The sequence below is a fragment of the Saccopteryx bilineata genome, chromosome 1, assembly GCF_036850765.1.
Source record: "Saccopteryx bilineata isolate mSacBil1 chromosome 1, mSacBil1_pri_phased_curated, whole genome shotgun sequence".
Taxonomy (NCBI): domain Eukaryota; kingdom Metazoa; phylum Chordata; class Mammalia; order Chiroptera; family Emballonuridae; genus Saccopteryx; species Saccopteryx bilineata.
Window position 1 is genome coordinate 379,728,947 of NC_089490.1, and position 27,693 is coordinate 379,756,639.

The following is a 27,693-nucleotide window of genomic DNA, read 5'->3' on the forward strand; positions in this document are numbered from 1 at the left end:
GGTAGTGGACCCAGATGCCTCATAGCTGAGCATCATCTTTCTCTGACCAGTCTTGAGAAGAAGCAGAAATCCACCTGAGCCATGTGGACTTGGCTGCGCTTTCAAGGGAAGGAGAAAGAGCTCTTCCCCTCTCCCCTGGGAAGAATCACAAGCTCTCCACGCTGGTCGGGAAAGCGCCACGGTCCCAGCTCCTCTCCCAGAATATCCAGCTGCCTGTGAAATCCAGAGAGACTCATCCCCAGCCAGATTCAAAGAGAAATTTAGCGGAGAGGAGAGGCCAGAGGCTGAGGAACCCAGTGGGGTGAGACTTAAGGACTCGGTCCTCCTCTTTCCCGAGGCCGCCCTTCCAGCCGGCAGGGTAGCTGGTCCCAGACGAAGGCCGGTGCGTCCCGGGGCTCACACGCACCCGCAGCCCTCCAGCGCCCGCCCAGGAAACCCCAATTTACAATCTCTATCGAGAACGGGGCGGGGGCGCAGGGGCCCGCGCAGGGGAGGGCTGGTAACGTCTGTCTTTAAACTTCTTCCCGCTGCTTAGTCACAGCCCCTCGCTTGGGTGTGTCCTTCGCTCGTTCCCTCCCTCCCTCTTAGGTCACTCTTTTCAGCCCTCGAATAAAAACTGCCGTCAACTTCCGAGGCGCCCTCATTGCCCAGCCGGACCCCAGCCTCTGACAGCGGGGCCGCCCTCCTCTCCCCGTCCGCCACCGGCACCCGCCAGCTCCGCTCGCTTGCTCTCTCGGTCCGCTCCAACACCATGGACAAGTTTTGGTCGCGCGCAGTCTGGGGACTCTGCCTCGTGCAGCTGAGCCTGGCGCAGATCGGTGAGTGCCCTCCTGGGCAGCGGGAGGGAGTGGCAGGGGGGTCAGGGCAGACTCGGGAGCCGGGACCGCTGAGTTGGCCCTGGAGACCGGAACCAAGGGGGCGGCGTGCAACTTGGATTTGCTAAAGGAGGTCTAGGATTTGCGCTAAGCTGTCGGAGAGTTTGTCGGTGGAAGTACCGTTTTGTTGAAAGGAAAAGAGAAAGAAGAAAGTTTGCTGGGCAGGCTGCCGGCTCGCAGTTTTGGGCGAGGTCGCCAAAGCCGGAGCACAAGGCAGAAAGTAACTGTACTTGACGCGCGCAGCCGGCGTCTGAACCAACAGGCTCCTGTCTCCACGGGCGCTGGAAGCCTGTCTGGGCCGTGGAGGGGCAGGGCAGGACTAGACAGGGCAGGGGCGAGGCGGGAGCTGTTAGCGAGGTGAGCACAGCTGCACGGATGAGAGCTGGTGGCAGTGCGTTTTCTAAGAAGGGGTCCTGGTTTCCTGCTGCTGCCGGCTGCGCCTGGGATTCAAAGCCCTTACAGTTGGCTCCAGTCACTGATTCTCTTAGCGCTAGTGGAAACTTGAACCAGGTCTGTGGGGAGGTTCTGGGTCTCCACGAGGTGCCAGCCTGGGGCAGGGAGTGTAAGTCGGAAAGGCAATGACTGGGTCAGCTGCTCAGTCCTTGTAAACTCTTGTTTCTGCCAATCAGTTAGGGGAAATCCAGAGAGTAATGTGGCTAATGTTTCCTGCCTGGCAGACTTAGAGGAAGCCCGGGAGCTGGGCACCGAGGCTGCATCAGGGACCCTAGAGCCAGGGCTGCCAAAATTCCATCCAGACAGGGTCCTTGCCTGGCCCCGGCTGCGGAGGGGGTGGCTGCGTGTGAGGTATCCTGGCCAGGCTGAATTCCAACTGTTCCTTTTCTTTGTCTATATATGTACAGATAATTACATAGCTGATTTGCTTATCACCAGCAAAATTAATTTTTCTTTTAAGGAGTGCCAGCTGGGTCATTAAGACAGCTCAGCCTATGGTTAGTTCTACACAGCAAGTATTTATTAAACCTTGCTCTGTGGGTACCAAGAAAGTAAGAGATACAATTCTACTTGGGTACTTGAGACTGAGGATAAGTGGGGATCTCAGAGAATCCTTAAACAGAAATAATAACAGTAACAGGAATGGCAGCACTAGTAACCGTTTATTGAACCCTTTTGCTAGACCAGGCGCTGTGCTAAATTCTTTACATGTGTTTTGTCTTTTTACCTTCATGTTGGCCCAGTGAGAAGTGTCCTGTTATTAGCCTTGTTTTAAAGTCCTACAAGCTGAGGCTCAGAGAGGTTGAATGACTTGCGCATGGTCACACAGCCAGAGGATTGGTACACACGTGAATCCAGGCCCTTCAACCTGTGCTTTGTCAGAATACGTTAGACTGTAGGTATGGCGTGGACAGAATCGAAAAGGATTTTGGGGAAGGAGAGGTTGTGGTGGACTGAAGGCCTTGGCAGAGGCTGAGGCTGGGGGTCCGAAGAGTCCTTGAAAGGCGGAAATGCTTGGGATGGGAGAGAAGAGGGAAACCTGAATGCAGGGAGAGCCCCAGGCCTGGCCTCAGAGAAGAGGGGCCTCTGGGGACGCTTATTTGTAGGTTATGTTCCAGTAATGTCTTCCGCTTTGTTTCTGGGGATTCTGAGTCCCAACTCTTGCCAACCTGTCTGCCTGATTCTTTTAAAGGACCCTATCCCCAAATATTTGGGGCTGTCCTGACCCTTGAGGTTCTCCCAGGGGCCAGCAGGCTCACTCCCCCCCCCCCCCATTTCCGCAGTCCCTTTGGGCAACGTCATTTGGAAGAAGCACAAAAAAGTACCAGTGGCAGTAACTGCCTGTATCCTGGCTTTCATGTGCTTGGAAAGTTGTGTGGAAGGAACCTGGAAAGGAGAGAGACATGACTTGCCGTGGGCTCGGGCTGGGCAGGCAGAGAGCGGAAGGAGAAAGAGGAGGAGAAAGGAAGGGCACTGCTGTTGCCCCATTCCAGGGCGCGCGCGGAGTGGGGAGGAGCGGGGTGCTCAGAAGACAATGAGGGAACTTTGGAAAGGGGCAAGGCTTTGGGGTGGAAGGAAGGTCCAATCTCTGTACAGTAAAGCAAAAAGTAGAGAAATGGCCAAAGGTAGTTAAACAATATTGGAACCAGAAACCCTGAGCTGGAAAACAGATACCTGGAACTAGGGGCATCGTAGGTGAGAGAAAGAAAGTGACCCCGAGGGAAGGGCAGGTGGGATGCACCCTTCCATAGACATCTGTCTCCTCCTTCCCACCAAGAGCCAGAGGTCATGGCCGGGGAATCACGCCCCTGGTGCTGAGAGAGAGGAGTGCATCTGAGCGCTGTGCGGTTTGGGGCTGACAGGTGCCCTCTGCTCCCTCCGAGCATTGGAAACCCCTCCTGGGCATGGGAGTGTGGCTGTGTTTTCCCGGGCGAAGGAGCAAGGAAGCAAGGCTCCGTCACGGCTGAGGTTGGCATCAATTAGTGCAGCTATTTCCCAGATACACACTGGGCACCCACTTCCTGCAAAGGCAGGGTGCCAGGTAGGCGTGGCTGAGGTTGGCAGCCGGTTGAAAAAGGTTCCATTTTCTTCCAAATTACCCCACACAGGAGGGGATGCCGGGCAGCATGACATTCTTAGTTTATGACAGCTCCCTTCCATTCATTCGAGAAGTATTTCTTGACTCATTGCTGTAGACTCAGAGACGGAATTCCAAGGATCATTCAGAAAAAAAACCCTTTTTCCCCTAAAAAAAACCAGACCCTGAGAGAAAGAGAGGCATGACTTCCCCTCTCTCTGACAGTGTCAGGGAAAGACATTCCCATACTTGGGGTCTCTAAAATGCCACTATCATGAACGACTGTCATAAGCCCCACCTCTACTGGGGTTTCATGCCTTAAATACTATCTTAAACACTCATGTCAGTTTTTTTTTTAATTTTACTCCTCAATATACCAGTTTGAGTTTAATGTAAGAATCATGAATATATATGCCTTACTATACAGGAAAGTTTATGCTCAGTGAAGAATTTCTGTACCGTGCTGTCGCTTTCAGGACCGCCTGGACCATTGCTGGATCCTTTGGAGTTGGGAGCACCCCTGTTTTAAAAGTCTAACGCTCAGCTATTGCACCATATACTCCTGTGCAGAAGTAGGGTCCTAAATCCCAGGAAATACCATTTACTGAGCACCAACTCTATGCTAGGCATTCAGCGAAGGGGTTAGCATAGGCTATCGTATAGAATCCTCACAACAGCTTATATACATTTAGCACTCTCTTAACTCCATTTTCTAGATGAAGAAATTGAGGCTCAGGGAGATGGCATGACATTCCCAAGGACACACAGCTAGTAGGTGGTGGAGTTGGGGTCCCCATTGTCTATCCTCCCCCATGGTAGACTCCAGTGCCTGTGCCCCTTTGATTCATTGCTTTGCTTCTAGTGGATTTTGTAAATGGTGCGTGATTCTCCTACGTACCATCCCTTGGGCCAGCTAGCTGGAAGCCAGCACAGTGTCTTTTTTCTCTCCCCTAGCAGGCTGCGGACTCTTGACTGCCCTGCTCTGCTCTGCCCCGGCCTGTCTCCTCTCAGGTTTAGCCACAGCTGTCGAGATGCTAACCTAGTTATTTATTACTAAAATAAGTCAATAAGTCTATCAGAGTCCAGCAGCCCTTCTAGACCTGCTCTGATTGCAGGCTTGGAACAAAGGGAGAAAGTTGCTCCTGATCTCGGAGACAAGTTAGGGCAGTGCCCTCCGCCTGGAAATTAAGGAAGAGGCCCTGCAGGGGCTCCCACGTGGACCCTGCAAGCACTCAGATGCATTAACCAGAAAGCCCCTCATCGCGTGCTCATTGGAAAGCATCAGCATTTAGCAGGTTGTGTGAGCCTCAGGCAGGGACGGTCTTGAGGAGCCAGGATGACAGAGTTCTCTAAAAGCTGCCAGGATCTGGAACTGAAAGTCTGTGTGGAGCTCCAGGTGACACGTGGCCACTCTAGTGAGATTTCAGAGCAGCCTGTGAGGTCAGATGGTTCCAGGCTGGGGTCCCCTGATGGAGTGGAGATGGTGGGAGGTAAACTGGGCATCCACAGTGGTCTGTCCTGGCTGGGGCCGGGGGCTGGGCCGGGACTGGGCTGGGCTTGGGGCTGAAGTTGCGTTTCCCCAGCACCTCCGGTTTAGCTGATTCCACCCAGAGCCTAAAAGGGAAGTGGCTCTTGTAAAAGAATGAGTGAAGCAGGTAGCAGATGCTGCCAGATAAAGCACAGTCCTCAAAGGGGATCTTTTCTGCCTCTGAGAATTTCTGGGGGTTTGCACAGAAAGAAACTGATGACTCAATTTCCTTTGTGTCGCTGCTTGAATGGGAAGCACATGAATGTTCTTTAGAATTAACCAGGGTAGGCTAGTGCTTCCTACCTTCCATTTAAACCCTACTTTTCACTCACTTAGGAAGCTGACATTTTGCTTAAATGCGTTCTCCCTGTAAGCTGGCCAGCAAGGGTGTGGGAAGCCAGCCCAATTTTCCAGAGTAAAGAGGGGTACTTTCTAAAGTTTGTGGTTGTGGGTCTGACCTGACATGGACAAAGTGTGCATTGCAGACACCCCAGGGGAGTTAGGGTTTCAAATATGCAGATAGCTTACCAATTGATGCATATGATATACTTTAATTCAATGCATATGTATTTTTCTACAAGTAAATGAATGGCTTCGTGTGATTGGAAGTCAAAAACTTTGCAAGACTTTTTGCAGCAATAAATTCACATCTCTACAACTCTTTAATCAGTCTAGTAACTGGTTATGTTGATGTTTTGTCAAAGAATGTGTGCTTTGCAGAGAAATATTTAGTATTCTTCTTTTATTTGTTTCTTGATCATCCTAATATATGAAAAACCAGGAAATGCCACATATTTGATTCTTGCTTGCAAAAGGTGGACAGACATATGTCGTAGGTGCGCCTGTGAGTCTATGTGCATCCGAACGCATATGATGCGGGTATTGCTGGTCAACCGTTAAACATTTATAAGGTGTCTTCTGTGGGTTCCACACTGTGTGAACTACTTTGGCGTTTCAAAGGTATGGGCTGTGGCCTTGCATTCAAGGACTTTATGGTTGTACATGTATAATATAGAGCAGTTGAGTGACAGCCTGGCCAGTGTAGAGGGTAAGGAGAATAGCATTGCCAAGCGGAGGTGCAGCCGGAGGACTGGAGCAAGGAGGGAGCAGTGCAGACAAGGTAGGACTTGAATACACAAAGGAGAGGGGACGAGAAAGGGGCACGCATGTTCCTGTTACCCTGCTATTAATATACCCACTCTCAAATAAATTAATCGTTAACTAGACAGCGTATTCAACACACATTCACGCACTGCCTACTCAGTGCACCAGGTGGCTAGGACTGGAGAGGCCATTGTCAGGAGGAACAGACCTTGTCCCTATGTAGTCTAGTATAGGATTTCCCAGACGATCGCTGACTGTGCCTCTCTGGCTTCCACACACTAGATCTAGTTGTGTGCACCCCCCACCCCAAGTGTGATGCCGAATCGGGTGGGGTGTTAAAATTGGCCCCAGCTGAAGATTCCTGGTGTGACAGGATGGAAGCCGTCCCAGCAACCTCATCTTTGACATGTAGGGTCTGGTCCCCATAGGTGGCCAGTTAGCCAGACTTAAGTCTTCACAGTAAAATCATGCAGGAAGGCCTTTTGTATCTTTGGGGGCCCAGGGATGCTAATACTTTTGCACTCCCCAAAGGGGGACACCCCAAGTCTGATATACCTTACCTGATCTGTCTTCTGCAGTGTTGTGGGAGCCCTTGACGTTAGGGATCGTATCTCATTTATTTTTGTAGTTCTAGGTCTCAGTGCTGGCCCATAGTTGTTACCAGGAACTGTTGAATGAAATGAATGTCTAGACTATAGAAAATAACTCTCTCGGTATATATGGTTATGTACTTGGACAGTCAGCTAAGCTGCAAATACGTGTGTGCTATGTAACAGTAGTGATGGCTGTCTTGCTCAGGGCAGTCCCAAGGGGGGCGCTTGGCTGTCTGGCTGCCCAGCTGCCCAGCACAGGGCTCGTGTTTGGACTGCCCAAAGAGGGAGAGCTATCCGTGGCTTTGGTGGCTGCTTGTTATGGCTGGGATGCTGTCTAAGGACAGGATTACAAGGTTCCTGAGCCCAGAAGGGAGTGGGGGCCAGGCAGGGTGATGACATGATGACACCAACCCCAAAATTTAAGCCTCAAAATAAAACACTCCCCAACAGCCTCCCGGTTGGTTAGAGGTCTGGTTATGCTGGAGATGCTTACGTGAGACGCTTACTCCTCCTTGGAGGAGAGGCCCACAGCTGTCCAACCCCCGCACCTGCTTCTGGAAGCTGAAGGCAGCTGAGAGAGGAGCAGAAGAGTGTCACAGAGGAGTCCTGCTTTCTCTGTGGGTCTCCCGCAGCTACGAAAGGGGCGAGCCTCCAGGGGAGCGTGCCATCTGACGGGAAGCTACGTTGACAATGACAAACCGTGCTTCTTCTTCACAGAGTTTGCCAAATCTGAAGTTGCCCACCCTGGGGGCATGACCTGCCTACCCATGCGCCTCTGTCCATTGAGAGTTGGGCGACAGGGAGTCAAACCCCAGAACAGGAGTGGATGTTGTGGGGGAACAGAACCTCACGACACCATATCTCCTCAAGTTTGGGGTGCACTGCCTGCCTGGGTGTGTCCTCCTAAGGCAAGTGCCCCTCCTCAGTGCAAGTGTGGGCAGACTGGCCCAGGTGGGTGGAGAGGAGCTGAGTCATCAAGGAGGTGATTTGCAAAACTCAAGCCCCAAAAATCTTCCTTGAGTCTTCAGCTTTTGAGAGTAAAGGTTAATTGCAAAACTCCGGTGGGAAGAGAGAGATTATTCACACAGGTGGGTAATTTTGAGCATTTGTCTGGTGGTGCCCAAAGGTTCACCTTCCTTCCCCACACCCTTTCTTCAGAGTCAGCGCCCTTGGACCTTTCGCACTTGCTTCTTTGCAGCTAGTTATATGTTTTTGAGAACCCATCACCAGAATTAGTAATAATAGAAAACATTTAGAAAGTGCTAAGCATGTGCCAGCACTATTCTAATTGTGTCATCCATACACTGACCTTAGGAAGGAGTGCTATTATTATCTCTCCTTTACTTATGAGAAAGATGAGGCATAGAGGAATTACGTAACTTGCTAAGGCCACAGGTCTAGTAAGTAATAGAGCTGGGATTCAAACCCATAGACTCATGCTCTTTGTGACTACATTACTGTGCTTCTCGTAGTATCTCAAGGTGTCAGGCTGCCCCCAGAAACCTGAATGATGGTTCCGGGTAACACTCTGATTGTTTTCATAAACCCCACTTGGGAATCGGGTGTGGATGGTGTCCTAATGTCCAGGGAGCTGGTTTTGCCCTCCTTTTTACATACAACGTCAGGGGAAGGGCTTAGGATTTCAAAAATGGGAAAGAAGTTGTAACAGAAACTTTCCTCTATTCACGCTCTGAGCTGCTCATTCCCTCCATCCCCTGGATAGAGTTCTGTTCGCTTCCATGTGATGGGAAGATGGGGAGGATGTAGGATTGAAAGGGACAACAAGTTGAGTTGTTCACTCATTGTCATATCAGTACTTGTCACCTGGATGAAAGGACGAGGTTGCTGATTGATATTTCTTCATCATCTAAGACTTTGGCTTTTGATTGGACAGAGCTGGGAAATGAGCCAAGTAGCAGAAGAATATTTGCCTTTGGCGTAAGGGTCCTTGGTGGCAAGGCCTTGTTCCTACCAACGAGCATTGATGAGGGAGGGAGGGAAACATAGAGGGGCGACTGCCGGGAATCCGGCTACCCTCGCCTGAGCTGCAGCTGGAAGGGTACTGTAGCTCCATGTCCCGGCCCTAGCCCGCACCAGATATCCTGGCTTCTGTGTGGCCCAGCCTGTGACCATTGCACAGAGAGGTGCATTCAGACTGAATGCAGAGATTCATCATAGATGACCCATCTGTCTCAAGTTCAGTATATCCCTTTTGCGCATGAGCAGGTCTGCAGTGCCTCCCAGAAGAACCCACACATCAGTCCTGGATCTAAACAGCATCTTTTTCTATTTCCTCTCTCAAAGAGAACCCGGCAAGTGATCATTATAAAGCTTCTTCACACACATTCACCGTTGTACACATTGAGACAGCAAGGGAAAACTACAATTTCACGCAGTCAATGCCTCTGAGTCTAGAAGGTCATTCCTGCTCAGGCCCCTGGCTCTATTCTTCATACACGCCAAAAGTATTAAATGAGCATATACTATATGCTGGTCACAACTGTTGCTATTTCTCAATGTGTCCAGTCCAAGCAGCAGCATCCAGCAGAGCTGAGCATCTCTTTACAGCCTGCAGGAGACCAGCTGATGTGCCGGAGCGAGCGAGCCCCAGCCACCACTTCCCTGCCGGGCTGTGCGAGGGTGACCACACAGTGCTATCACGCAGATGCAGACAAAACTGTGGAGGGGGAAGTGATGCTGCTGCCGATGTCTCCGGCCAAGAAGTTTATCTTTGCAGAGGATCCTCATGGTGGGACTAGCAGTCCTCCTAATGTCAGCCTTAGCAGTCAGGCACATCCCTCTAGACTTCCTGGAGTGACTTGTATTTTCCCTGTTGTTTCTAAGTTGTCTCTCCCTGACATTTTAAAAAACCTTCAAAAGAAGTTCAAGGACTGCCTCCAAGCTGTGTTACGGCACTCCGTTCTCCTTCAGCCCTGAACACGTAAGCTCCTTGGGAAAAAGCCTGCGCTCTGTGTACCTTGCCTATCTCTCTAGCCTCCAGCTGCCAGCACAGTTCTCCACTATCCTAGTTACTCAGTAAATATTTGGCTGGCTGGCTGAATGAATGAAATTTCTAGATTTGGTTGGCAAACACATCTTTATCATTTACCTTTTGTGATTTAAAGGTTCTAATTCTTTTTCATCCTTGAAAGAAATGTTCTGATCTATAAAACCTTTTTATTTTAATTTTTCTAGTGCCTCTTATAGTGATCCTCAAACCTCCTTGAGATTGCCCTTCTCTGCGTACTTGCCAATTTGAGAGCATCTTTCTTGAGGTTTGACATGTCAGGCAAGGCAGGGGAAGTTTAGGGCTTATTGGATTTCGTCCAGTAAAAACACACATCTTTATTTCCTATCAGTCTGTCTGCCTCTAGGTCCCAGCACTTACTTCCAAATCTGGCCTCAGGTATAAAGAACCGCAAGTCTCACAATCATGTTCTCAGAGACACTCAGTGAGAAGACGCTGGCTTTTTGGTCACTATGTTAGGAAGAAAAAGAAATGGGAAGCCATTTGTTTCAATGGTTTAATAACTTTCCATACCAAAGACCACTACCAGATGTGGAGTGTGGTGAAATAGGAATGAGGAGGTTTGGCTTTGGAAGAGATTTGTATAGGAGGAAGGACAGTGAAACAAGACAGACATCAGGTGGAGTCCCCTCTCTGCCACTTAAGAGAAGCATGAGGTCAGGCAGCTGCACTGGTTAAGTTCTAGAACAATGTTTAGCACATAGAGATGAGAGTCTAGCACATTGAAGATATCTCAAGAAGAGAAGTGACTCTTATATTTCGATTCCTCTCTGTTACTGATTGACTGTGGGATGCTGAGCAAACCGTTTCAGCCCATTTGCTTCCAATTTTCCATGTGTAAAATGAGAGGGCTGGATTCTCGTCGATCTGTAAAGTCCTTGCCAGGCCTCGTGTGTTGTAAACCACCACTCGGTCGGCCCACGAACACCTAAGGCTCACAAAACTTAATGGAAAAAATAACATGACTATGATGCAGTGCCAAAAAAAAAAAAAAAAAAAAAAAAAAGGTGATGCCTGGTTTGTATTAAATGTCAGAGGTGAATTATTAATCTATGTCAGACACAAGCGGATGAACCCTAAACCCAGTTTCACCCTAAACTCCAATGGGCAAGAATGACAATTAGGGACGAGGTACTTTTTGCTCAAGGGACTGTCCCGGATCCTCTCACCCACTGGGCGTGGGCAGATGAAGAGGTTCAGGCCAGAGATGCTAGCAGCAGTGTCGGTCCCACGGCTAAACATGCAGGAAGCCAGCCCTGGGATGACCTGCGGGGTCGGAAGGGAATACTGTTACGTTACACTTTACTTTACACAACGTGGCTTCCAGTGGCCAGAAAAGCCAATCCCTGGAGAAGAGAAAAGGCTGTAACTTTCACTTCGAAAGCTCCATGAGCATCTTGGATTTCTCAGCTTCCCTCAAGGGACACAAACACTGCAATGTGCTGGTGCAAAATGAACTACCACATTCAGCCCAGATACTACTTAGAAGTGAACACTGGAGTTCTATGGGCGGCCATGAGAATCTAAAAATACACCAACAAAGCAAAAGAACAGACACACACACACACACACACACACACACACACACACAGGGCAATGAGCAAGGCAGGACTTTGAGATGGTGTGTTGTTGCTTTGAGAACCTTCGAGACTCCCCCTAAGATAATTCTTTCTTTTCCTTAAAACCAGAGAATCTCTTGCTCAGGAAAAAATAAATAAAAAGGAACTCACAAAGCCTGCATTACTTAGGAGTTGGCCAAAATGGATCAGAGACGAAATCCTATGTTGGGGTTCTGATCATCCATCGTCACTCAAGGCCTTAGTCAGATTGCAGTCCATCCTGGGTGTACCCATCTCATATCCATCAGAAAGCCCCCGACCGGAAGCTGAAGTAAAACAGCAGATGGGTTCAGTTCTCATGCCATGCTCCACGCTCTCAGTGGTTCCCGGGCATGGTTCAGTTGACTGTATCTCCCGCCAGCCCCATAGACACGGACTTTGAGGAGAAGTGAGAACCCACATGTCGCCAGCAGAGGTTTAACATTTCCCTGTTTCAGTCACAGGATGACTGCGGGCAAGATTCTTCCCTTCCTGATTGCCTCTGTTCCCCCAGTTGTAAGATGATAGTGATAAATTCACAAATTCAATTTATTAAAAAGTACTCTGTGATTAGTGTATGGGAAAAAATGAGGGAAGCAGAGTTTTTAGTTTCAGAGAGGTTACAGTTTGGAGGGAGAAAAATTAAAGATGAAATAACTATACAAGGTTACATATCATTGAGCACTAGAGGATGAGGAGAAGCAGATATCTCTGTAAACAGCAAGTGTTACAAGACAGCTTCGTGGAAGGAGTGGAAGATGAGAATGAGGAAGGCGTGGAAGATGAGGGTGAGGATGAGTTGAGGTGAGAAGGTGGGCAGAGAGAGGAGAAGAGGGAGCAGCCCGTGGATGTGCAAAGCACGCACTGAGAAGCTGAAAGTGAAGGAAATCAGTGTGGCTTGCTTGGGGTCAGGAGAGGGCTCAGCCTGTCTGAATAAGAGTCTGTGTTGAAGAACAGTGAAGGATGAGGTTGGCCAGATTCCAGGTGATCAAGTAACACTGGCTCCTTCTTACAAGATCCAATTCTTCTGTCCCAGAGAAGTTCTCATGACATCCTCTTCAGACAGCGCTAGACAGAGTACAGAAGCAGGCCAGCTCCAATGTTGGTTGAGACAGGACTTGGCCTGCATTGGAGAGTGGCAAGTTAAGAGAATCCCGACCAAACCTTACAGCAGCAATAGCAAAGAGATTTCAGCCCACATCACATTGCCCATTGATTACTAGAGGCTGCCTGGAGGGCTGTGGTAAGAAGCCAAAGTTTGGCTCAGCTACAGAGAGTTCTGTGATCCATTAGTGATGTCTGCCACAGGCACAATATAGAAGACTTGACCACTACAGAAGAGTAGCAAGCTTTTCTAATGTATGTTTCTGATAGCCGTGTATAACTCGGGAAGCTTAGCCACAGAAATCTAGTCAACTGGCCATATTGTAGATTCTGCCTCCTTCCAGAATAGTATAAATGCAGCCTCCTACCCAGAGGGGTGAAGTCGCTGGAGTGTCCTCTTATGATTCATTCCTACTGTGTTTTCCCATCACCCCAATTGAAGTTAGATGCTGGGAGCCAGGAATCTCCTCTGTGTGAACCAGGGCCAGACTTTCTGGCAAAGGGCCCTTTCTCCACATCAGCTTCTCCATCTCCAAACTGAGAAGGAAAAAAAAAAAAAAAAAAGATGCCTCACCCATAGGGGTGATAGGAGGAATTACAGCTAATGTGAGTGAAGCCTTTGAAGATGAAAGGGTTGTGTGTGCATGTTAATTACAACTTTTATCAGCCCTGGAGCCTCTGCATTCTCAGCTGCCACTTGGGGCTCTTCTGTGCCTCCCCAAAGCAGAAGGCAGCAGCATGCCACAGACTGGTCTCGTGGGTTCCCTGGTAGCATCCAAGTCAAGAAGGCTGGATTCTGAACTCAGACTGGCCAACCCCCTGTGGGCCGGTCAAGTTCCCCACTACTCATCCCCAAGGGAAGAAGCAAGCCCACTACCTGGGCAGGTAAGATAAGATAGAACCAAGGTATAAACAAAAGGCTCCATCAAGAGTTGACTAGAAATAGCCCCCGGGTGAGATTAGGACACTCTGCTCTAATTCCCACCCAGTCAAAGCCTAATTGTATGACCTTGGGCTACTGGCTTTATCTGTCTAATGCTTCAATACACTGTGAACCACCTGGGAAATAATCCCTCTGCCTCCCCTAGACCCCTCCACCTTTGCCTGCTGGTGTGAAAGTGTTTTGTGTTGGTCCGCAGAAGCACGTGATGTAGAACTACAAGGTCCTATTATTGCCTAAGGTAACTTTCTCCTTTATCTCTGTCTCCTGTTGCTGGTTGACCCCAATCCTTGAAATTGTATTCTTTGGAATGCTCATCAATCTCCTCCGAGCTGCTACCCCTCCTGGGCAGTGCTTATCTAAGAGGACCTGGTATGTGGTCAGGCTTCTTGGCTCTGCTGTTTCCTGAAGCATGTAGATGCTGTCAGGCAGGTAGGGGAGGGGACCAGGCTGCCCTGCCAAGTTGAGACTCAGTACCCTTGCTGGGATAACACAATAAAAGTGCTAGAGGCAAGGATGGGAGGGTTTCCAGTTGCTTTGCTAGGGCTTAGAAAGGTGCAGGCTGAGCTGGGCCCCCACAGCAGCACCAAAGTATAGATTCAAGGAGGCAGAAGAAGAGAAACAGGAAAGAAAGGGAATCTAAGTGAGAAGTTATCATGAGCTGGTGACCCAAAGCCAAAGATAGTGGCATGTTGGAATGGGAAAGGTGCTAGAAATTACAGAGCCTACTGGTTATATTGAACAGATAAGGGAAGGTCATCTCAAAGGCTTCAAGTGACTTGCCCAAGGTCACACAGCTAGAGTCAAAACCATGGTACTTTGATGCTCAGTTCAGTGGCCTTTTCATTTTACCCTTTGAGACGATAGAAGAAAAGGCACTGAACAAGACAATGGGCTGACCAGTAAAGGTGGAGCCTACATTGTATACATTCCCTGGAGCTTCCATTGTGCTTGGACCTGGTTTCCTATGCAGTATCTTGTACATCCATATTTGGTGTTCATAAGCATTTGGAAACCAGAAGGTTCAGCATAACCTGGCCTGGCTTTTTCTCAGCTTCTCCCAGACTCTCTGTGAGTCAAATCAACAATCGAGAATTTTCGAAGAATTCATTTGCTCACCCAACACGTACTTATTGAATAGTAAGATGTGCCCAGTGTCCTGGCAGGCATGAGGGATACACCTTTGAAACACAGGGAACTCAGTTTCTGCTGTCATGGCACTTACAGTCTGTCCGGGAAGATAGGCAATGAACAACTACTTAGGCTCTTATTTAATTACACTCGAGGTATGTGTAGGGAAGGAGGAGCACAGGGTCTTGTGAGAGCATCTTACAAGGTGACCTCACTCGATTGAGAGCAACAAGGAGGACTTCTTCAGACCTGTAAGATTAATGGCAATAATGATGTTTGTAGGATCCCTGCCATTCTTTGGGGGCCTGCTTGTTGGACCTCTCAACCTTACTAGCTCTCATGACCTGGGGACAGTCTGGTGGGTGGGGTCAAAGCTCCTCACAGCAAATCTAGCCAAGGCAGCCCCTCTTTTGGCTGCCCCACACTTGGTTCATCTTAATCAGAGAGCAAGAGAAGAAAGCTCTACTTCTCAAAATTCTGAAAGCAACTGGTTTATCGTGTCCATCCTGGAATAGACAGTGGTGGGAGGAGAACCCTGGGAACCTCCAGGCTGACTCGGACCTTTAGAAGCACATGTTGGGGTAGCAAAGGAACCTGAACTCTGGGAAACAATGTGTCCTGTGATGTCAGAGTTATTTTAAGACATGGGAGAGGATTCATAATTGACTTAGGTATCTTTAGTGTTAAATCTTGCTTTAAGGTCCTGTCTCTTCCATTTTATTGGAAATTTCTTGGTTTCGTTTTGAGCACTTGGGTGACCGTGTGTGTGTGTGTGTGTGTGTGTGTGTGTGTGTGTGTGTGTAGGGTGGTTTGCAGGATGACAGCACAGTCATACAGGTGTATCTGTTTGGTCCAAGCAGGAGGAATAGGCAAGGACGCTGGGATATGCACGTTCAACCACTTGGCCACAAGGGCCACTCCATTATCTCCTCTCTTTGGTTGGTGGTAATTACTTAGACATTACCAGGATAGACTTTGTCAGGAGAGTGGGACAGATGTGTTGAAAAATCAAAAACTATCACTTAAGATGCTTTCAGATGAAAACATAGGTAATGATAACAATATTTATCATTTGTTAGAGGCACAGCTAATTCAAATGGTCAGTTGTAAACAACTGTGTCTTAGAAATGAGAATAGATTCCAGGTTATTCCCCCAGTGGTGATATAATATTTATTCATTTTTACTCAAATGTGTGCTTTCTTGTGCTGGAGGAATAAGGATGGAGCTATAGCTATCATGATTGAACACAAGCTATAACCCATCTGCATCAAACCGTGATGTGTCCCCCGAGTAATTGTTATCTGCCTCCTGTTTCTTGGTGTATCCATATCAGTGCATGCCAGTTGACTATCTCTTTAAGTAAAAGAGCAATCAAGCCTCATACAATGACATGGTCCCACAACAAGAAGTTTGGAGGCAAGACAGTTCTAGAAGCTCAGTATTATCAGGGGCTCAGTTTTCTGACACTCCCAGTGTCATCCTACAGGTGAGCCCCCTTCATGGTTCCAAACTGACTCCCACAGTTCCAGGGATCCTATGAAAAAACAGTCAATATCCAGCACCAGAAGAAGAAAAACTTATTCACAAACGCCTCTTCTCAAAAAGGGAGGAATAGCTTTTCCAGAAGTCCTTTTCCAGAACTGACTTCCCCATTGTGTCTCATTGGAAGAAGGGAGTCACGTTCCATGGAATGCCCACACTGATCCGATCATTGGCAACGGGTACTCTGACGTGGACCAGTCACCATCCACCCACTGGAGCTGGGACTTGGGGCCTCGCCTCCCCTAAAGCACAAATTTGGGATTTTAAACAAAAGCGGGGTTCAATTAGGAGAACTTTGTTGCAATGGTAACAATGTCTGTTACAATGAGTAAGCTCCAAAGGGTGTCCACCCACAGGTGGAATTGTGGTTTGAGATGCTATACAAGCTTAAAAAAATAAAAAGGCAAAGCTAAGTTCCTGTGTTCCTAAGCCACACCCTCAACCTTCTGAGAAGACACACCTCATGGATAGAGTTCACTGGGGGGACACACTGCAGTTTGAGGCTTAGACGATCTGTGACTTATTCTCAATCATAATTGCTGTAACTTTATCTTTTCCTCCTCCCAACCAAAGCATACCAAGGAATGACTCTAAATTGGTTATAATTTACAAGAAATAGTCAATCTTTTGCACACTGGGGCATTTTATTATTAGAAACTCACTAATGCAACCCATCTCAGCATCGCTGGAGCCACACCATGCAAAAGGACCACTATCTGTAGTGACCTGTTTAAAAAGAATTGTTCTGACCTTGGACAAGCATCTCTTCCCGTAAACTATGCAATGATGACCCCACAGGCAGATAGCCAGTTTCTCTTTTCTATAACTACTCCGAGCATGTTTTAACATGTATGAAGTACTTTCAGCTCCATTATCTAATCCGGTCTTCACATTAACCTCATGGTTGGCATTATTATCCTCCTGTACAGAAGAGAAACTGAATGACTTTCCCAAGGTCATGTAGTTAATTAGTGCAGATTCAGGATTTGAACCTTAGCTTTCCACCCCCAGAGCTGAAGTCTATGTCTCCATACGACGTTGGCTGTCAATGAACCTCACTTGCTTTCAAGGAGTCTAGAATGGAGTATTGGCTTTTATATTAATAACTAGTCTTTATTGAAACTCCTTCCTAATAGTTTCTTTGAGTCTAAAGCCCAAGTGTTCAACAGCCTAATGTCTTAATAAACCCAAAGATGACTAGGAAAGTTTTGGGGGCCAGTCCCCTGCCTCTATGTAGTTAGATAAGGAACCGAACAGCATGGAGGGAAACATCAGTTTTAAATTTGTTTTCTTTTTTTTTTCTCTTTCACTAAAGACCATTAAAAGATTTATGATGACTGCAGGCAGGGAAGAGAAGCCCAGGGGATGTTTAATGTGGACCTCTAGGATGTGATTGTTTCTTACACAGGAAGGGGGCTGCTTCTTTTCAGAATGTAATGATGGAAGAGCTGGAGGAAATGGATTCTATTAAACCAACATGATTTATGCTTTATTTTGAAGGTGCATTTCCTGACCACGAGGCTTGCTGATTATTAGACTGACCTGCTAGTTCCCAAACCATCCCTTTAGTTCTTAGCTGAAATGACATTGCATTAGGGATGCATGTCTTGGGACAGCAAAAGCCTTGGGGAGAAAAGGATTCTCTTTAAACTAAGTGCTCAGCACCTTGTACTTTGTTAAGCATTCATCTGTAGTGTTGTTGACTTGTTGAATGTCCTATTCTCTGGGCTATAATCTCCATTGGTACAGTGATCTCGCCTGCCTTGTTCAATGCCTTGACCTGGGTGCCTAGAGGAGTACTTCACAATGGGTGGGGGAGCCCTGAATGAAATCTTGTTGAAATAGTGAAGTTGGGACTGCTATTATCTTTCTTGAAGGTGTGTGTTCATTTCTATGTTGGGTTGGTTTTGTTAGATTGTGACTTACTATGGTGGATTCAGGCTGTGATCTCCAAATTCTATTCTGTTCTATTCCTATCCTATCCTATCCTATCCTATCCTATCTTATCCTATTCTATTCTATCATATCCTATCTTAGCCTACCCTACCCTACCCTACCCTATCCCACCCCACCCCACCCCACCCCACCCCACTTCATTCCATTCCATTTAGAATAAGAGATAAGTGCTTAAAAAACAAATGAAGGTCAGTAAGCAGGCAGCATCTTTTCTCTCGTCTCCTTGTTCTTTGGGGCTGTGCTCTACCCAACTTCCATTCCTTTTCCTTGGCTGGCATCACCTAGGAAACAGCCTTGTGGTGTCTTGCAAAGGCATCGAGGGAAGCTGAAGATGTGAGATGTCTGACCACTGAGGACGGATGTGAAAGAGGAGGGGACTGTCTGTTAAGGGAGAAGAAAGATTGGACAAGGAGGGGATGCAAGCCTTGGATGCTTGAGAGTCTTCTTGCTGGGAGCAGAGGGAGGGGCTCCCTGTGGCTCACTTCTGGGACATGTTTGGGGTAACTTCTCTTTCAAACTAACATCATCAGATAATCCCCAACCTTCCCTAAGGACTGTTTCTCAGGGTCCAGGAAAAGCACCCTGTTATCTGTGTGAGCATCCTGTTCTTTATATTGTTTGGAGGCTAAAGTCAACAGTCACTTGTATTCTGCATTGTTCGCATTGTTGAAACCTTTGGAAAACTCATTCGGTTTCTTCTCCCGATGAGCTTTCCACACCCCCGGAACACATTCGGAAGCAGGCCTCACTTCACGAGGGCCAGCAGAGAGCATTGCCTCTCAAAGTCAGGTTTCTTACCTTCTGCTAAAGGCTAGATTCGAGAATGTTTTGTCAAGCCCACATAGTTCAGTCTCTGGGCCAAGTGCAGGCTGTCAGAGATGCACAAAAGGGGTTGAGTCCAGTGCCTCTGGTGCTCAGAAGGTAGCGTGTGTCCTGGAGTGAGACCTGGGTTTGAGTCCCGCCACTCACCAATTACTTGGTTTAATCCATTCACATCTCTGAAATCGAGTAACAATGCCTACCCGTAGGGTTGTGTGAAGGCTACTAATATGATCACGTGCATGAAACTCTACACAGAGGAAGTGACATGGAGTAAGCTAAGCATACATCAGCAGTCATCGTGATCACTGTCACCATTAGCCCTGGGACCTCTCCCCTCACCAGTCAGCTCCAACTTCGTCATCATTGCACTCCAGAAATGCTTCCAGCTGCCTTCGGGAGGCTTTTGTTCCATTTCTGGGCAAAACGTTAGCCAATAAAATCTCATGTAATTTGGCAGGGAGGGCACACCGGAGTGCCGACGCTCACGTGTGCTTACTAGAACAACTGTTGCTGAGCAGATAAAGCAGCATGGGTTGTTCCGGAAACCTGGGCTCTTGCAGTCGCTCATGAAAGTGGCTGGGGAAACGAGCCCTGGGTCCTGCCTTTACTTGCCGCAATGTCAGTCAATCTCCTAGGCTGCTTGTATCAACAGGACCAGCCTCTTCCTGCCTTTGGTCCTGGCAGTTGGTGGTGGGGCCAGAGGAGGAGACTGTATTTTCCTCTCTCTTGGGTGAAGTGTTTGTTTACAGTGCTGTTCCCTGGTTTAGAGTATAGAAGGGCCCTTAGGGGCAGATGAATGCAGTAGCTTCCTTCTCATTCTGGAAATTTTGGAGTTTCCCAGACCCCACTTCCTCCCTGGAAGCCCAAGCTTGGAGTTTCCAGCTTGCAGATGGGGGAATCCGCTCCAAGGGCATAAAATGTCCGTCCAGCCATTGGGGTGGTCAGTGCTCTCCTTTCCAAAAATACCTTTAATTGCCTTAAAATGCTTAGTTCTGCTCTCCTCTCAAGAAAGGACGATGTGGGTCACGCCCAGCTACACCTCCGATGTGACTAAGACTTTTACACCTTTGAACAGAAGTGTTTGACTTTGTGTCAGGTTCTCATCTTTTAATTTCATCAGTATGTGGCTGCAGACTGTTCAGGCTAAAACGGAAGATTATCAATGTGCAAAGGATTCTTCACGGTATAAATACCTCGTGAATTAGAACCTAAGGGTCCTCTTGGGAGAGCTGTGGGCAGTCGTCAAGGCTTCATCTTTCCGAGGGAGAAGAGGAAAGATGGACATTTTGAAGCACCTGTTCTGAACCCCCTCAATGCTGGTGCTTTACGCATATTTATTATCCGCCTCTCATAAACTTCTCTGTGAGGTATGCAACCAGTATCCACTGACTAAATGAATGACTGAATTTCCTCGGAGCCATTTTAAAGGCTGGGAAACTAAGGTTCATAAAAGTGGAGTAACTTACCTAAGAAAGGTTCAGCTCTTAGGTGGCGGGGCTGTGATTCAATTCTGAGCTCCCCTTTTCCTGGTAACATTACACCACGAGTTCCCTTTCAGCTGAGTGGGGTTTAGCCTGTTTTTCCATCCCCAGAACTGGAGGCCTCAAAAATCAAGGTATCTTCTTTTCCTAAGAATTTGGATTTTTTTTTCTTTCACTTTGAAAGTGATGATCCTTGAAAAAAAATTGAAATACTGGGAGTTATCTGCAGGAAAGGAAGAGTGGGGACTTCCTTCTATCCTCTGTTTAGGGCCAGGGAGCCCCCAAGGCCGCCAATGATCAGGGAGTTAGCCGGGGGTGGGCCCCGGACTCCCTATTGTGTAGGTGAAGGCTGCTTAGCAACACCTCGCATGAGAATTGTCTCACGACTGAAGAATGGTTTGCGTTGGCCCAGGATGCCAAAATCCTCTGCAGGGAGCGCCGGGGCTGCTTGTAGTAATTTAAGGGAAGCCTCTAAGGAAATCAGCAATTCTGCCGGTTTCCTCTTAATTGAAACCATTCTTTCCCTCCAGCTTCAGCCGGGCAGGTTCCAGTGTCTGCACGCTGGAGGCGTTTATTTGGTGTAATCTGAGAACAGGATGCTGGTTACACACTCTTGTTTTGTCTATTGTTTCTTTCTGCTGGCCAGTGCACCGGGCTTGATACATTCAACACAACACCCCTGCTTGGATTCCTGAGTGAAATGCCACAGCCCTGCAGGCAAGAGGGAGCCACTCCGTTTTCTGGAGTGTTGAGGGCACAAATCAGAGAAATGTAGATTTTCCCTTACTGAGGCTGAGGGCTGGATTGGCTGGGGACCTAGAGACCATCAAATTTAACTTCTTCTTGGTACTGAAGCTCTAAGTACTGACAGTCTATTAATAAAAAGTCCAGAACTAGACCCCAGGTCACTGGACTGAGCCTAGTGCTTTTCCCACTAAACCAAAGAAACATCTGTATCTATATCAGACACTGGGGATATAAAGATGAATAAAGCATGGCCCCAAGGAACCTACTTTGGTTATATGGGTTCATATTACTTTAGACAGGCTTTTCCCTAGAATGATGTTTTCTCGATAGATTAACTATCATCCATCCATCCACCATCCATCTATCACCCATCCATCCACCAATCTCCCATCCATCCATCACCCATCATCCATCCATCCATCCATCCCTCATCCATCAATCTAATAAGAATACATTATGTAGAGTAAGAGCTCATGTATCTGGACAGTTAGGTTCCTGGCTCCTAATTGGAGGTCTTGAGTGGTTGTTACCAATGAGACAACAAGTAGCTGACTAGTCAATAAAAAATTAAGTCAGATTATGAGACACTTCATATTTAAGCTGCCTGAAATGTACTTTAATCTTTGCGGTGATGGCTGATATCTATCAATACCAGGCATTTTTCTAAGTGTCAGGGGCTTTGCTAAGTGTTTCAGGGGAACTTCCTTATTCAATCTCCGAAAGCATATCATGAGATAAGCATTACCTTCACTTTACAAATGAAAAACTTGAAGCTTAAAGGTTAAGAAAACGTGGCATGCTTAACATCCCACAAGCTGGGACTTGGACCCAAGTCTCTCTGATATGAAAGACTACGAGCATGGCCACTCAGCCATGCTACAGCACCATAGGAGTAATGTGCTGTAGTCACCCGTTACTAGTAACTGAAGAATAAAGGATGCCGAAGAGGCCGGGTGGCCAGGAGACCCAGAGGGCTTGTGTGTGGGCACATCAGTAGCACTCTGAGGGCCAGCTCTGCCAGCCTGATGCACCCCACTTCCACTGACTCTGTATCAGGCTTATGACTCAAATGGAACTCTTGTCCTAGAAACCAGATCATTCAGTTGCCATACGCTCTGACTTCCAGGTCTCCCGGTTTACCCTACTAAGTCCAAATTCTGGAGATCTCTCTTTATGGACTCTGGAAAGCAAAAATGAATTCCAAATCTAATTTAATTTGTATATGTGGATATGTATGAGGTGAAGTATTTCCTGTTACCATATATCTAAGCTGATCTGACCGAAAGCCCCATAATGAAAAAGTTCTTGGAAGAGTGAGTGTCAGAGCACACAGACTGCCTGACAAGGCAGCCCCCTGTCATTCTTTACTATAGCATCACCTTTTATCTCCCATGTGGCATTATCACTACTTGAAACTACCTTATTTCTATATTGATCATTTTCCTGTATACTGTCTGTCTCCCCAACTAGAGTGTAAACTCTTTAAGAGCAGGGACCTTGTATGTCTCTTCAGCACCCAGGACCGTGTCTGACAGACAACATCTGTACCTTCTGGGTTGAGTTATGTCTGCGCCATACCTCAGGGGGACAAGGAGCAATTTGGGGGGCACAGATATCACAGAAGAGACTCTGTTGTCCTCATCCTGATGTCTCCACAGTACCTAGAGCTTAGGCCTTCCCCAAGTGTGGTCTCTTGCCATGTCTGATGACCACTTATTTGAAGGAAACTCAAGACCTTATTTTCTTTTAACACCTTCACAGAGGGGCCATTTGTAACTTCCTCCATTTTTAAAAAATACCTTGGATCCTCACGTGGGCCATGCTCCTTACAAGCAGGAAGTGATGTTTGGCCCACTCCAGAAGAACAGTAAATGGTAAAGATATTGGTCCAAATCCTGTGGCTTGAGTAGGATTTAAAAGCTTGTCAGCAGTGAGTTTTCTGGAGCCTGGCATTTGAGGCTGGTATCTGTGGTTGCAGGTGAGATTTCACAAATTGGAAGCTCAGGAAGAGGTGTGAATTACAAGCTATTAGTTCACAGGGCAGTTGGAACTGGAGTGATCCCGGGCAGTTGGAACTGTGGGGATCCCGGGCAGTTGGAACTGGAGTGATCCCGGGCAGTTGGGATTGGAGTGATCCCGGGCAGTGGGAACTGGAGTGACCCCGGGCAGTTGGGACTGGAGTGATCCCGGGCAGTTGGAACTGGAGTGATCCCGGGCAGTGGGAACTGGAGTGACCCCGGGCAGTGGGAACTGGAGTGATCCCAGGCAGTTGGAACTGGAGTGATCCCAGGGAATTGGAACTGGAGTGACCCTGGGCAGTTGGAACTGGAGTGATCCCGGGCAGTTGGAACTGGAGGGATCCTGGGCAGTTGGAACTGGAGTGATCCCGGGGAATTGGAACTGGAGTGACCCCGGGCAGTTGGGACTGGAGTGATCCCGGGCAGTGGGAACTGGAGTGACCCCGGGCAGTGGTAACTGTGGGGATCCCGGGCAGTGGGAACTGGAGTGATCCCGGGCAGTTGGAACTGGAGTGATCCCGGGCAGTTGGGACTGGAGTGATCCCGGGGAATTGGAACTGGAGTGATCCCGGGCAGTTGGAACTGGAGTGATCCCGGGCAGTTGGAACTGGAGTGATCCCGGGCAGTTGGGACTGGAGTGATCCCGGGGAATTGGAACTGGAGTGACCCCGGGCAGTTGGAACTGTGGGGATCCCGGGCAGTTGGAACTGGAGTGATCCCGGGCAGTTGGGACTGGAGTGATCCCGGGCAGTGGGAACTGGAGTGATCCCGGGCAGTGGGGACTGTGGGGATCCCGGGCAGTTGGAACTGGAGTGATCCCGAGCAGTTGGAACTGGAGTGATCCCGGGCAGTTGGGACTGGAGTGATCCCGGGCAGTGGGAACTGGAGTGATCCCGGGCAGTGGGAACTGGAGTGATCCCGGGGAATTGGAACTGGAGTGATCCTGGGCAGTTGGGACTGGAGTGATCCCGGGGAATTGGAACTGGAGTGATCCCGGGCAGTTGGGACTGGAGTGATCCCAGGCAGTGGGAACTGGAGTGATCCCGGGCAGTTGGGACTGGAGTGATCCCGGGGAATTGGAACTGAAGTGATCCCGGGCAGTTGGGACTGGAGTGATCCCGGGGAATTGGAACTGGAGTGATCCCAGGCAGTTGGGACTGGAGTGATCCCGGGCAGTGGGAACTGGAGTGACCCCGGGCAGTGGGAACTGGAGTGATCCCAGACAGTTGGAACTGGAGTGATCCCGGGCAGTTGGAACTGTAGTTATCCTGGAAACATTTTGGCCCAGATTCTTTGAAATGTCTCCATAATCCAGCCTCTCCCTGTGTGGGGTTCCTGCTTTGAGATCTTAGTGGGGCGTGGTTGGACTGGGAAAGAGAGCCTGCCGTTTGCACACACACACAAACACACACGCACACGCATCCCTCTTCACTTTAGCACCTGATAGAGAGAGGGAGGGGGAATGAGAAAAGAGAGCTTGAGTTATTAAAATGTGACACTGATTTTTGAACCCAGTGAATTCCAAATCAGTGGAAATCTAGAAGAACTTCCCCTAGTCATTTGTAATACTTGTTGCCAATAAACACTTTGTAGCTACATCATTTCACTCTATTTGAAGAGGAAAGGGGGAACCGGAAAGCAGGTTTCCTGTTCTGTCTCAATTCACCTGTAGGTCAGGATTGGTTGTAGGTGAATTGTAAGGTACATGGCTCCTGGCAACCAAGTAGCAAGGCTTATAAGTGACTTTGTTTTCTTGTAAACTGCATCAAACTCATGGCAATTCCTAGAAAAACTTGCATGCTCACTCACTTGCATTCACATAAGATTTTTTCTCTAAATGACAGAGAGAGAGGCCACTGGGGATTGCAGAGCACCTGGTGCCTACCAGAGTGTGACTGGCATTGTCCCGCCTCTGAGGTTGAGTGATGCTATGGCAGGAAGAGTTTAAAACTATCAATCTAAGGGGTGTCTGACCTAATACCATCTGTCATGGGAAGACCAGAGTGCCCTGTCTACTGTTGCAACCAGGCAGAAATCTAGCTTTTCCTTCAAGTGTGGTTTGGAGATGGTCAGCCCTGTCTAGGGCACAGGCTTCTTAAGTCCCAGTGCAGAATTTTCTGTAAAATTCTCCCCATCCCATTTGGTCTGTTAGTTGCTGGGTTGGAGGAGAGAGTAGTAAGCAGCTCCCATCCACCGGCTCTGTTTACATGGCACTAGCAAATATTAACTCAGGGGTGCTGACACTACCTGGCAGGAAACCTTACTCTGCGACTCACCTGGAATCTCCCGAAGTGAGGCCATGAGAGAGGCATTCGTGTGTGGAAGCTAAGAGAGAAGTGCTCGGGTTGCCTGACCCACAAATGCTCTGGAGCCCCTGGGACCTCACAAGCCTTGCTAAGTGGTGATTATCATTGTTATGATTGGCTCCTATTGTGGTGGTTTCCAGAATGTTCTACTGAATCTCCTAGACCAGTGTTTTTCAACCAATGGTCCGGTCTGCCAGAAATTTCATGCCGGTCCATGAAAGAGTTAACCACCCTGATGTTGTAGAAGATTATAGACCCAAAGATCTTAGTCGAATTCACTTACACTCAAGGTGATTTCTGCTGTAGCAGTCCCCAAAATAATTTTCCTATTTTTACCAGTCCCCAAGTGTGACAAGGTTGAAGAACACTGTCCTGGACCACTGTGGAGAGTGTCGGGGGCATCGGTGGGGTGGGGTGGGCTAAAATGAGCAGTGGGTGGTTGGAGGGGCTGGGGTCTGTCTCTCCACCCTCACTCTAGCTCCCACCAGGGGAGCTCTGCTTTTACTTCTAAATATTGTGGTTCTGCCTCAGAGATCAGGGCGGGGGAAGAGGAAGAAAAAGTCTGAGAACCTTGACGCTTCTCTTGAGAGTGGCCACTCCCCCTTTCCCTGGCGGCAGCGCAGGGTGGAAAGGGCACCTCCCCAGGTAATGGAGAAAATTCTACCTCGAAAGTCTGAGTGGAGGTCTGGATTTTACTCCAAGTCTGTAAGACTTTGAGTCTCTGATCTTTTGTTCTTTGGTTTCATCTGTAAAAGTTAACCAGTTCTGCCCTGACTGGGTGGTGAAGTGGTTAGAGATTGTCCCGGTGCACTGAGTGTGTGGGTTCGATCCCCGGTCAGGGCACACACGAGAAGCAATCAACGAGTGCACAACTAAGTGGAACAAAGAGTTGATGCTTCTCTCTCTGTCTCTCACTCTCTCTCCCTCCTGCTTCTCCCTCTCTCCCTCAAATCAATGGAAAAAACTTTTTTAATTGAAAAAAATAGGTTAACCAATTCTTCAGAATGCTGGTTACAGACCCGAGACCTGAGTGAAAGCTGTACATGAATTAGGTGATGTAACCATAATTGTAACTATCTCTGGAAAAACAACAACAACAATCTAGTTGTGCAATAAAGTGGAACCCCCTTTTTTTTCCTACTTGCAGCAGGAAAAACAACAACCATGTGGGCCCCTGAGATGCTTCTTAATTTCATTGACCACATCCTGGGTTTGTGCTAGTCAATCTGCTAAACCGATCATATCCAAAAAAGAAGAAAGCAAAGTTTGCAAGGCCACAGCGAACATTTCCTGATTGCCATGGCAACAGGCAAGGGTAAATATACCCTGAGGTTCCTCTCCCTCAGCCATCTTCCTGGAGACTCGTTCACCAGAGACCACTCGGCCTTTCAGAATCGTGCACTGGGTGACAGTTCTGGGACACACACTTTCCTTTGTCAGGAAGATTGTTGGACCCTGGGTGGGGAGTGGGAGCCTCAACAGGTCCCATCATCCCACTAGGAGGTGAGCGGGGTGCTCTTCAGACTATAGGCCCCACTGTTGATTCAGTGTTGGCTGAGAGGTCAGAGTGTAGAGCCAGGCACCAAAAAGTTAGGGTGCATTTCTCTTCTAAGTGCCAAGAGATGAATAGCTCAGTTGAAAGCCACCCAGGACATGTCCTGGAGGAAATTCTCTGGGTATGATGGTGTCTGACTACTTCCTCTGCTCAGTACACCGTCACCCGCCTCCAGGGCAGCTTGGGAGAGACTGAGTCACTCCAGACTCATGGTCTGCACTGGGCAGCCAGAGGCGATGCAGCCACCAACTATGATTTTGGCCTCATTCGGAAGTGGATGCTGAACAATAGAGCCTTTCACCAGGCACCCATCACATGGGCATCAGGGGATGGAGGCGAGCAATGTGGGGGCCGAGGAAGGCCTGCCAGCCTTGTGGAAGGGCAGGCCCGGGTGCCAGCAGGGCCTCAAGTAGCTAGGAAGACTCCCAGATGGAAACTTCTAGGCTTAAAAGACATCAAATAATCAAAGAAATGAAGGACAGAATGTCTTCTTTATGTCTCCTTACAACAGTGGATTATGCCTTTGTTGGGAGTGACTGGCTCAGACCTCTTATAGAAGCAGTTCAGTAGGAGGAGCACTAGTCTAGGAGTCAGAAATCTAGCTGTTAGGGACCCCTAAGGTCTTGCTTTCCTTCTAACTGGCTGAGGGACCATGCTCAGTCATTTTGGATTTTGTTTTCTATTGTATTTCAAGAGAATTGGGTTAGAAGCTGTCTGTTGTCCTTCCTGGTTTTAAACATAGATGATCCAATTAGTAATGATGCTATATATATATATATATTTTTTTTTTTTTTAATTGACCTTTTCATTTTCTACTTCTGATGGGAATCAGTT

General features: G+C 48.2%; 1 protein-coding gene across 5 annotated transcripts in view; it reads left to right on the forward strand.

Annotated features, from left to right (window-relative positions):
- The first annotated feature begins 554 nt into the window (after positions 1 to 554).
- The window catches only part of CD44 (CD44 molecule (IN blood group)), an 81,199-nt gene continuing 54,060 nt past the window's right edge, over positions 555 to 27,693 (forward strand). The window contains exon 1 of one of the 5 annotated variants that reach the window (XM_066251265.1): positions 555 to 818. In XM_066251265.1, the coding sequence (XP_066107362.1) occupies positions 752 to 818 (67 nt within the window). In that variant the 5' untranslated portion in view covers positions 555 to 751. The remainder of the gene's footprint in view (positions 819 to 27,693) is intronic. The other 4 variants (XM_066251266.1, XM_066251268.1, XM_066251269.1 and 1 more) reach the window with 4 other exon arrangements.